This window comes from Pholcus phalangioides, unplaced genomic scaffold (genome assembly GCF_987345545.1).
Source record: "Pholcus phalangioides strain wild (caught in Gottingen) unplaced genomic scaffold, Ppha-v1.0 ptg000039l_1, whole genome shotgun sequence".
Lineage (NCBI taxonomy): Eukaryota > Metazoa > Arthropoda > Arachnida > Araneae > Pholcidae > Pholcus > Pholcus phalangioides.
Window position 1 is genome coordinate 24,333,378 of NW_028301625.1, and position 12,509 is coordinate 24,345,886.

Below are 12,509 nucleotides of genomic sequence, written 5' to 3' on the forward strand. Positions count from 1 at the left end.
TAGAAAAACAACCATTCTTCCCCCACCAGTTCAGCAAGTTAATTCTCTGAAACTGATTTTACAGAATCATTTTTTTAAACATTCTGTACTTTTTGGTGATTTTCAGAAACTTATCTTTCAATTCATTATAACAGATTTTTCATTTTGTAATATCAGTTCGCAATACATTGTTCCTATGTAAACTTATTTAAGGATCAGAAAAGTTTTCCTTACAATGAGATTTTTGCTATAACAGTATTTGATTGTATGCATGGCCAGTAAAACAAAATATACTATTGCTATATGTGGTTTTTTTGTTTTGCTGCACACAGAAAAAAATTAATGTTTTTAAGTGACATTAAGCAAAAAGTTATGAACAAAGTGCATCTATTAGTATTCGACTCTCACATGGATGTATAAAGACTGCTTTGAACTGCATTCATTTTAGTTTTTAATTTGTTCAGATATGAAGTTAAATAAATATCCAGTTTCACATCACAGCTTGTATGCTTAGTTGATATTCTAAAATAAGAATTATTTCATTTGAAAATAATGATTTTCTGTGTGTGTGAATTACTTTTAATTATTTCAACTAAAAGCACAGTTTTTTTTGTTATTGTTTCAGTCATTAAAAGCTTATAAGTTTCTGGAAGTGGGAAGAAAGTGGATAAAGTTTTTATTATAAGTTCATAAACAGGAAAGATATTTAAGGGAAAGCACTGTTTGGGTGCAAAAGACTAATTTGCAAAAATGTGCAATTCGTAAATTGGAGGTTAGTGAAATCAAGTGTCGACTGTATACAGCTTGGAGGAAAGACTTTTCTGGATACTGAGCAGAGAGTGAACTTGGAAGAAAAGCCTACTGGTTTCCAAAGGGAGAATAAAAGAATTCCAAAAAAGTCCCCTTTCCTTCATACATTGGGCTGAGAATAAAAAATAATTTCACTCTTATTACTGTATACAGTTCGTTGAGAAATAAATGGTATATGAAATCTAAAAGTTGTTTGAATACATTTTCTAGTGGGAAGTATGTTTCAGTGATCAATGGCTTAAAAGTGAAAGGGTGTATAAGGACTTGGCACCCTATATTTAAAAACTGATACATTCACAAAAGTTCTAATACAGTAATTGACTGCTTTTCAATAGTTTGAGTAATGGTTCATTGAACATAATTAATTTTTCCATTCAAACAATTCCAGCAGCTTTTTTATTCTATGAAATGAGCAAGAAAACAGAATGCTATAAAATGTTTATTTAAAAACTATATAAAAACTAATTTTTCACAAACAGTTCACAGCTCTTCTTCCAAAAACATCACCACCTGCAACAAGAATTTATTGAAGTTATTGACACTGTTCATTTTCTATAACCTACAAATACCAATTACTGAAAAGTCAGCCATTTTGGGGAAAATTTTTTTTTCGTTCTACAAACATTTTGTAAAATGGGAAAGTGTACTCACAATTAGAAAATTCTTGAATATTTTTAATAACTATGTTGTTTGACGACTTGTCACCACCACATGCTAGAATAAATGGTGAATCTGGACATAAACTAGCAGCAAATATAGAGCCCTGTAAGAAATTATGACCGATTGCTTCACAAAAGGAAAAGAAACATTTCTTTTTATGCATACCAAAAGGGAGAAAATTAAATTGGCGTTCAAGTCCCCTTCAAATATGTTTGAAGTTTTTAGCCAATTTCAAGTAACAAAAATTACCATTACATGTATAAAAATAAATTATACAAAGTATCATTGCCCTAATAAATATTATGACACATTTCAAATTAATTTTCTTAAAACTAGAGTCTAACAAATAGTTTTCCTGCAAAACACATTCTTTACAATCAAAAAAGATTGTGAAATGAATCATCTCCACATGAGACACCAACATACAAATGTGGGGTGGGTGAACTCCCAAGCAGAGATTTGTCTTTCTTACATTATAAACCACCCTCCCCAGAGAAAAAAAATAACTCCCCCTCAGTTTCAGATTATCCTGTGTATGCCTATGTGATGCCACACACAAGTATGCAGGCAATTGAAATTCTACTGCATTTTCCTAAAGAAAAATAATGGTCTCTTAAGTTAAAAATAAATGGTTTTCTCTCTTCTGTGGAAAGTTGGAAGAATAAATTTTACATAAAAACTGAACAACTAGTATTTTTCTACAGCTTCTATGCAGTCATGTGGACATCATGATCTGATCTCCGCAGGTGTCAGTGGTGGTCAGCTGAAGTGCTTTTCTGTGGTTTCCCAACTTTTAGACACAAATGTGAGCTAGTCTTTAAAAAATTATCACAGCGAGTAACACATTTTATACATTTAATTGTATTCATATAAGCCTGGGTTTACACTATAATAGTTCTTTCAGAAAACTTAGAAAAACGCTATCACTAGGCTTATCGATTACATTTCAGCAAATGCAACCAATAAGCTTATTGGTTGAATTTTTCAAGGTTTCTAAAAGAACTTTTTAAAACTTTTATAGTGTTATCCCAGCCAAAGTATTGCCAGTTTTGTCCTTAAAAAGTAGATGGCAGCATCTGAACATATACATGCACAAAACTTTCATAAATACTCCAGTTGGGGCCAAAATAATAAACTCTGCCACAGCCACCTCTTTGAAGTTGAAATGGCAATAAATTGCCTTTGTGGTGAAAGATCCAGATCTGTGTACAGTAAGCGGTCTCTTTCTACAAACCAGAGTTGGGTTTTTGACACATGACAAGCATCAAAAATTGGTTTAAACAGTCAAAAACATAAATGAATGCTTTTGGATGTTTTGAACACAATAGGTATATAACATGATGAAAACCTTAATTTTTTGCATATTGCAATGTTCTATTTTTAAACATTAATTTATTACAATAATTAAAACCAAAAAACCAATTATAATTTACAATTTTGAATTTTTCGATATAAAAATAGTCTAGAATATATAAAATATAATTTTATGGTATAGTATGGTATGGTATTTTATTTATCTTAACTACTCATTACCTGTGTTCAATTTACTAAGCGAAATAGAGCTGTTTATTCAAAATATGTGTGAAAGGGGATCAGGGTTAGGTTTTTGACCTCAGAAACCAACTTGGTATTAAAACAGTCAAAAACTTGTCAATGTTGTGGAATATTTTTTTAACCTGATAGATATGTTAGATGACAAAACACTTTTATGTGGATTAAAGTTTATTATATTTTGAATTGCATATATTGTGAATTTTACAGAGAAAAAAAAAATATTTATTTTGATATTTTAAACTTTTTAATCTGCCTAAAATTTTATCCCATATTATAAATTCTCACACAGCATCTGTGAATACATTAATTCAACTCATTTATTCTCCCCTAAAAATTTCTTAGCTTTGGTTGTATAAAGTCAGAGCTTTGAAGAGTATTTTTAATCAAAGCAGAGCTGTGTGTGTGGCAGGACTTGATACGCAAAGCATTGTTTTGCACATTTAGATACAGCCTCAATTGAAAAACCATTGCATTATAAATGCTAATAAATACACCTAATGCTAATAAATATAAAGTAACACAAATAAGTAGATAAGAAATTTTTTAATACTTATTCTTAAGCAGAGTCGAACTAGAGGGAAGCGGGGGGTCAGCTGCCCGGGGCAAAATTTATTGGGGGAACGGTAGTTTTAGGTGGGAACAGAGAGAACACTTATAAAATTATCAAATTTTAAAGTTGTGGGGGCTGCAAAATAATATTTGCCCTTGGCGGGAAAAATCCTAATTACAGCTCTGTGTTAAGAATCATATACAAACCAGCACTGCCAAATTAAAGGACATTATAGTCATACAATTCGGTATTTTGATTGTTAGGAATATTCTAATATTTTATGCACGATAAGTGTATTGTTTTAAGTGTCAGTGTTATCTAGACAATTTAATAACCGAAATAAGCATTACATATATGGTGCAAAAGAACTGTTTATAAACAACTACCTGTTATAAAAAGAGTACAGCAGATGTTTATATCCATACAAATATATAAGGAGTTTAAATTTTGGAAGGTTGAGAATCTCATCATGAATTGAAGAATATAAAATCATTCTATAGTTTTCCCTTCAGCGTTTATGCTATGCTTTATTTAAATTATATATTTTACAAGGAAAAAAAAAACATATATTGCCCAAAACAATTCTGTAGATGGTAGAAAATTATTTTGCAATCATATTAAGTATTTATTCTTTATATAACATAGTCATTTTAAACATTATATGCAATTAATGTGTGAATTTCCGATGGGAATTTAAAAAATTGAAAGCAAGTGATGGTTTAAACCATCGAAAACCTACCAACCTTGCTACAGACAAAATTAAAACTTACAATTTTTAATTTTTGGGAAGCAATCCATGTTGGCTCGCTAGATAAGTCCCAGATTTTAACAGTTTTATCCATAGATGATGTAACTAAACATCCAGAACAGCCATAGCTTAATGAAAGTCCTGAAAAACCACATACAAATGATCAAATTTTAAGCATAAACTATCACTTATTTGATTATCACCTAAAGTTTTTTTTTTAATTTTTTTTTTCAAATTACATAAGTAAAATTGAATACTAGAGATTTAAAAAAAATTGTACATACAAGCATATCTCTCCCTTTTATAAGTTGTTTTTTTTTGTTTAGTATTATTTTGAAATAGTATTAAAAAAAATTTTCAAGCATGTCATCCACTAGACATCTCAGAGATACTGAGGGAGAATCAATACTGTTCAGTGTAATTTGTGCATTTTCTTTGTCAGTATCACAAAAATTCTTAATCATATAAAATTTAATAAAATTTCAATTTAGTAAGTGAACCAAGGCATTTATTGCAGAAAATTGAAAAGATTTTAGTTTTCTTATTGTAATATAAAATTCTTTCATTAATTTTTTTTCACCATAAAAAAAGTAATAAATTGTTATACCTGTGACAGCATGGTCATGAGCTTTAAAATTGTTAATCTCGCTATGTGTTCTAATATCCATACAGTGAACATAACCCCTGTGCGTTGAACACTGAAAAAAAAAATTGTTACTTGGTGATAACTATAACTAAAATTATATTTTGGCTGATGTGTTCAATACATAGGAAAAAAGATTTTGCTTATAGAATCCATCCACCCCCTCATTTAGCGATGTATTCATATTATTGTTGTCAGTGAAATTTCAGTTCTGCGAAATAAGGACAAATATTTTAAAAAGGTTTTGAAATTAAAATACCCATTTGAAGATTTTTTTATCCTAAAATTGTCCCCCCCCCCCATTACTTATAGACAAGGAACTTAGTAGAAGCCAAACTGTTTGATAATTTACGATTTAGAGGGGAGATTTTCCCTTGAACATATAGTGGGATATTTCTCCACCTATTTGCACACAGTTTAATAGTTAAGAAACAGAAATGAATACAATTGTTAAATTTTCCCAAGACAAAAAAGTTATGAAAACCACTACCATAATATTTTATAAATTAAATAATTTTATAAAAACCTACAAAAAAAAGCTGATGCCTTAAGAAAAAACCTGAGAATTTTGCCTTTTCAGAAATTAAAATCAAATACAAAACCTACTAAACATTAAAATATTTAAGATGTAAAAACAAAGTTAATAAGTTCTGCAATGGAATTTTTAAATTTACTAAATATTCTTCAATTTAGCATAAATTAACAAAAATGTGATAATTCCAGTAAAAGGTTTGTTATTTGTTTATTTTTAATTTATACTAACTGCAATATTTACTTTTCAATTAGAGGAATTTGAATGTTCCCTTTGTGGGGTTTCTGGGAAAACACTAATCTTAATTTTGCTGCAAATGGAGCTGATGTCATCATCCTAAGTTAAATTTTGTTCTTTGGCATCTGGGAGAACCACCTTTTATTTCTTCATCTGAAGTAGTTCACTTCTTCATAGTGTTGAAGATTTGTCTTGATTTTTTACAAAATACAAAAATGACACCAAGAAAAAAGCCATTGAAATGTGTATATATATACACATATATAACACTCAAATAGATTTACAGGGTTTTAGAAAAGTGGAAAATCCACAATGTGCATATTATCACAGAAATCAGAATCAATGTAATAAGAAATAAATGCCTTAAAAATTACTTACAAAGAAAAAGAATGGATCAAAATGGTTCCAAAGAACTCTTTCAACTTCTCCATCTACATTAAGAAATGTGAAACTGCTAACTGGAGCTCTACAGTCACCAAATATAACATACCTTAAAGAGCACAATAATAATAAAGTTTAATTTATAAAAGAGAAACAGACAAAATGTACAACTAAAATTTATAAATTAGCATATTGCCCTGAATAAATGCTGCATGGCCAAGGTATGAAAAAAATATAAAAATAGTTATAGTCTCAATGTAAGCACATCATTTTGATGTATATATTAGGGTAAATTTGATAAATCAGCAATTTTACGCCTCTAAGTTTGATAAATTTCATGACATTTATCACTTTTATCTGCGATTACGTATAACACCAAAATGAAGTTGGTAAGTGTGATAAATACAGAAATGGAAATAGTGTAATTCAACCATTTTTGCCCACGTGTGATGCATGCACTACACATATTTCATCATAAAAATTTAATTTAAGTGAGAAATGTAAAACTTTTATCAGTCTTGTAATGTCGGTTTTCTTCCTATCTATCAACATGTGCAAAAAATAACCAACAGATTAGATTATCATCCTAGACTGAAGTTTATGAATGATATCTAGTGATTTCAAGTAATTTATTGACAATTTATCATATTTACCAATATGAGCCAAGATTATATATAATTACAAGTGTGGAAAAGTGCCCGAGTGGTACCGCGGGAAGACACTGTTCTACTACCATGTAGGTTGCCATTGGGTCTGCAGGTTCGATCCTGGGGAAGAATACTATTAACAAGTTCTTTTCCCTAATGAGCCTGAGGCAACCACCGATAGATGGTGACTTCATTTTCAACCCAACTTGTTCGACAGTAAATTGTTGTGGTAAGTGTGGCAAATTCACAATATATGAACAAAATTTACCAAACTTCCCTAAATGGTGGATGATTATGTATAATCACAAGTTATTATGCATAATCTCTGAATTAATCATGTTTACCATAATGCATATGCTGCACCTTTACGCGATAAAATTTATTTTTCATGTTTTGTATGTTTTCTTGCATTTTCCAAACAGAAATTTATTGTACTAGATAAATATTAATAACAATTACAGGTAACTGAATTTAAATCCAGTTAACTGGAACCCAAAACTGATATAATAATGTTCATTGATGTTTCAAGGCTGTCTATTTCACTTTCACCTGTCAAGTTTTTTTTGATGAAGCTATGATTAGCTATCCTCAAGCGCCAATATTGAGATGAAAATTTAATTAACTGACAGCAAAAAAATTTACCAGAAGTGGAACCTTTGTTTCTGTATGCATTATTTTTATCAGCATGGATAATAGATGCCTATTGTATGAGGAGGAGGAAAAGCACGAGAAAGCAAGGTATTTTTTTTAAATAAAAAACAGAAATAACTATTTTTCCAAATTATCCACAATTTGAAGGAGTATTTTCACTCAATGCAATTAGGAGCAGTAAAATTGAAATTTGATGCATGAATCACGCATCTAGATGAGTGTTGGCAAACACCAAGTTATGAAAGAAAAAAAAAAATTTTCCTTCTATCGTAGGATTATATTATTATATTATATGGGCATGTTATTATCCATGTTTTTATTCAAAACTTTGCCATAACAAAAAGGTTAAAAATAAGGTTTTAAAAAAATAAGTATGCATCACATGTACTGCAAGCCTATAAAATTATGTTTTAAAAAATAATTTTCAGATTTAAGAAAGAAAATAAAAATATATACTTCATTAATTTTCTTTGTTCACACACACAATCATTTTTGTCAAAAATTATTCATATTTGCAGCAACTCTGTATTTCACCTCTTGATGAAAGTGAACACATACACAAAATATTTAAAATGATTATTTTTTCAATTTTATGGGCATGATTCCTCTCTCTCTCTCTCTGCTGGCTTCTTGTTATACTCAAAAAGAAATTGTTGCAAAATGGGACACATGGCTACATAAGGGGGGGGGGGGGGTAGTTCAGCACCTCCTACAGATAGAAGGCCTCTGCATTCTGCTTGTGACGTCAGTAAGTAGTCAAAAAAAAAATTCCCTGCTCGTGAAAGTATCATCGTTGTGAGGAAAAGAAATGATCGGGCTTAGAATTGGCAATTTCTATGCCCCACATCCAATCACTACGTGGTATTTGTGAGCCAATCAGGAAGATTCTACGCCAAAATAAGAAGAAATGAAATAGGATGCTGTGTTTCAAAATGTGGAAAACTTGCTAGGTAGTCTGAGTGACGTTAATGGGAAACAGTGCAAAGACCTATCTCTAGGAGGTGCTGGGTAGTTAGACCATGATCACCTGTTTAAAGAAAAATACAAAAAGCTACATTGTCATGTCTCTCATGCTAAGATTCGAACCCTGACATTGCAAGTTGATGTGCTGGCCACTTGGCTGCCAGGTGAGTTCTACAGCTAGTTTTTCCTATTTAATAAGATATCAGAATGGATAAGTACTTTACTGTACTCACTGACAATTGAACTTCTGCTCTTTCTCACAAAAAATATGAAATTCATATACAAATATTTTAATTTTAATATGTGACAGGAAGAAAATTGGGTACTGAATACATTTTTTATTGCCTATTTACTTGCATAGATTCTTTCAACAAGCATGAAGTTTAATTAAGTTATAATCCTGGTCAATACGAAACCAACCATAGGTGATACAAAGTAGAATTGACTGGATACCAAGCAAAGATCATTTCAGAAAGAAAAGTTCCATTCCTCTGTGGGGAACGTGACTTTTCTTTTTGAAATCATCTTTGGTCGGTATCCAGTGTCAATTGTACTTCGTATAATTAGTGGAGAGGGTCATCGTTTCGTCATACACCATAGAGACCATTTCATCATAGACCTTTAGAGCAGTGGGGTTCCCAAACCTTTTTCAGCCCATGCCCCACCAAAACATTTCTGAAATCATGTGATGCCCCCCCACCCGCAACAAGAATTTACATATATATATATAGAAGGGGGGTAACCTTCCCTTCCTCCATGAAATTTCATAGTTCTATATCAAAGCTTATTTTATGTAAAAACCACTGCTTTTCACTTTGCATTCTTAAATTTTGTAACCTGGAAGGCTTTGCCCCACTCCACCTTACCCTAGTTCTGTGTCTTTCCCCCACTGCTTGTAATTCTTGTTATTCAAAAAGTCCTATTCATGTTGAGGGAGCCAAAAAGGTAATTTGCTTAGTCAAAAAAAAGAACAGTTCTTAACCAGGGGTCTTTGGATGAGAAAACAACTCATCTTTTTGATATTGCTATGTACAGAATATTATTTTGTAACTGGGTCTGTGTCCCTCATTTCTCTTCATTTTATTGGAACAGGGGTCCATGGACTTCATCTTACACAAATTGTCCGTCAAATACAAAATGTTAAGAAATACTGGTCAAACCCCTTCCACAGAAAACAGTGAAAGAAAAAAATAAAATACAAATCGAACGCAAACAGGCAAAATGCCTAACATTGGGACTGAAAAAAGTTGCCCATAAAAAAAATAGATATCAAATGTATCTAAAATGCAGTAACCGGAAGAAGTCATTAAGAAATTTTTTTTTAAAGTATAAATTTAAACTGATATAAAAATGGTGGGAGTTCTGAAAAGTTCCCAGACTAAATATAAAACCTCATTCTGAAATTGCCTCATGTTGGGAATCACTACTTTAGAGATAATTTTACAAGTCATAAATTAGTAAATTTATCTGTATTTTTTACTTTCAAATTGATACTCAATATTTTTGCCTTCATAAATAAGAAGCCAGTTGAATTTTATTTTCAAATTTGATAATTTTGGAAATTTCAGTTTAACTACTATTTTGCTACACACACACTTCACATTGACATCACTTCAAAAAGAATTTAGAATTAAAATAGTTTTTCAGAAAAAAATGAAATCTTTTCTTTCTTCTAAAGTTACTGCCAATGAAGAATGTTTACATTACAATCACCAGCAGTTTGAATAGTAACTTTTTCTTATTGTTATTCATTACTATCATTTAATATTATAATAGCATTAGACATTTTTTATAACTATAATAATCTCTTCAAAACAGCTATTGCCACTCAACATATGAATGAGCCAAAATCAGGACAGTGGATTTTACTATTTTCTAAACATTTTTGAGCCATTTGATACTAATAGTAGGTTTACAAACAAGAGAAAATACACAATGTTTTCAATCAGTAAATTTTACTAAAAATATTAACTATGGCTATCTGTTGATGAAAATAGAAAATACTATATAAAGGCATAAGTTCAAACCAAAACCTATGTTATACAGAAACAATGATTTCACAGGATATACAAATTTTACTACATTTGTGGTGCCTGCAGAAATTATACAGATCTAACAGTGGGGGAAAAAAACTTGTACCCCTCAGTTGTTCCAGAAAGTAAATACTGTGCTTCTTGAGGATGCCATTGGAGAGATTGCACCTGAATGAAAATTAATACTCATTATTACTAACAAAAAAAAAACCACAATCTCTATTTTCATCATGATGAAGCCAACTTCCAAAAATGACTTAGTTGCCATTCAGATTACTCACTTTCTACAACAGAACTCCAGTGGTATGCAGCAGCTATCAGTCGAACATGTTCAGGTATGTATACATGATCATTTTATACTATTTTACTGACTTAGTCGAACCCTGATTACTCAAGGAAATTATTTGAAATTAGAACCAACAATTCAAATTAAATGTCATCTGAACAGCAAATGAGCCTATATCTCTATATCCCAGCTAGGATTTGAACCTAGACTTGCAAAATTATTACAGGTTTTTGTAGTAATTACATCACATTCTTGTACATAATTTAACATCAGAAATTAATCACAGATCTAGCGATTTTCATTTTCCATTCATAGCACACAAACATATTGCCAAATATCTGCAGCATACCTAGAAGTTTTTTTTGTTGCATATATTATATACCTATTAACATTATATACTTTGCCATTTTCAAGTAGCACATTTCCTTAACCTTCACCACATACCAATTGGAAATCGCTGTATAAAATTGAAGGAATAGAAAAACAAGGTAATAAAAAGGTCTCTTTACTACTACTTTAAAAATGTCTTTAATATCAATAAATAATTCCAATTTAAATTCTTAAACTTCTTTAATGGCATTACAGAAATTGGCAAAGTAGTTTCAGATGGCAAGCAGTCTGCTTTAAAATGGCTAAATACACAAGTTGCGATAAAAATTGTATCATTTCAGATTTTTTTTTTTTTATAATAACTAATATTATAATTTATAATAACTTTCAGTTAAAATAAAAAAATATAAACTTACTTTCCCTTTCTGAAAATTGAATGTAGTGGCTGGATTTCCAGATTCAAGATCCCACAAGCATACTTTTTCATCGGCTGAACCACTTGCTAATATATTTCTAAAATAGAAGACATAAGCAATAATTACATGAAACATTGATATTTAATGAAAACAATGCATCAATCAATTACCAAAAGATTGAGAATTTAATATCTAAGAAAGATATATATTGACCTCAATATCATCTAAAGGCAAATTAGCATCAATTCTCTAAGTGAGTGTTGGAGGATGAACTGGTTAATTTTTTCTGGTCTCCATCTTGTTTCCATACATTTGCATGAATAAATCAGATAAACAGAATAAACTGCTGAAATGAATGTTCATTTTGTCGAGAAATTAATGTTAATAACACTCTCTAAGTAAATATCAGGTTTCAAATTCATTTTCTTGTCCATATATTTCCACAGCACGTGTAGAAAGTGTGCCTGCAGTAATAAAATGGAAGGAAAATAATGCAAATATACACAAACTGTACTGAGATTGACAGCCCCACTGGAACAGCCATTTTGGAAAAATGTGAAGTTTTTTTTTTTAGCAGCGGGGGGGGGGGGGGGGGGAAGACATAAAATAGTAAAAAGACAAAAAATAACCTCATAGAATAGAGGTTGAATACACAGATTCATGTATTTCTCTTAAGATAGAGTATGACAATGCAATAACTTCATTAGAAAGCATACAGTTTGTGAGTTAGTGCAGTTTTAAGGTCTAATTTTTGGTTTTTTTTTTAAGGTTTTTTTTTAAAAAAAAACCCTGCTCTGGTTTTTCAGGTTTGTTAAAATCAGACCAACCCTGCTCTAGCCCCATTATGGTTTTAGACGGGAAATATGTTTTTCCATATTAAATCAAGTTGGTGACCATTATTTAATTGGTCTTAACCATGAAAAAATGTTTAGATATACTGAACAGTTATAAAAAAACTATTTTATCATTTTTTCCAATTATTTTAAAACCAGAGTTTGTTTAAAAAGAAACTAAACAAATTTTTGTAAAACTCAATTTTCTTTTTTCAAAGCAGTGGTACTTTGGTTTGCGAGCATAATTTATTCTGCA

The 12,509-nt window shown here is 30.5% G+C and overlaps 1 protein-coding gene across 1 annotated transcript in view; it reads right to left on the reverse strand.

Annotated features, from left to right (window-relative positions):
* Window positions 1-1,215: 1,215 nt before the first annotated feature.
* Window positions 1,216-12,509, reverse strand: part of nclb (PWP1 homolog no child left behind) — a 47,522-nt gene continuing 36,228 nt past the window's right edge. The window contains exons 9-15 of the mRNA XM_089254093.1: window positions 11,421-11,517; window positions 10,495-10,556; window positions 6,092-6,203; window positions 4,909-4,999; window positions 4,324-4,442; window positions 1,441-1,552; window positions 1,216-1,299 (exon numbers count right to left, since the gene is read on the reverse strand). Coding sequence (XP_089110219.1) covers window positions 1,259-1,299; window positions 1,441-1,552; window positions 4,324-4,442; window positions 4,909-4,999; window positions 6,092-6,203; window positions 10,495-10,556; window positions 11,421-11,517 — 634 coding nt within the window. The 3' untranslated portion in view covers window positions 1,216-1,258. The remainder of the gene's footprint in view (window positions 1,300-1,440; window positions 1,553-4,323; window positions 4,443-4,908; window positions 5,000-6,091; window positions 6,204-10,494; window positions 10,557-11,420; window positions 11,518-12,509) is intronic.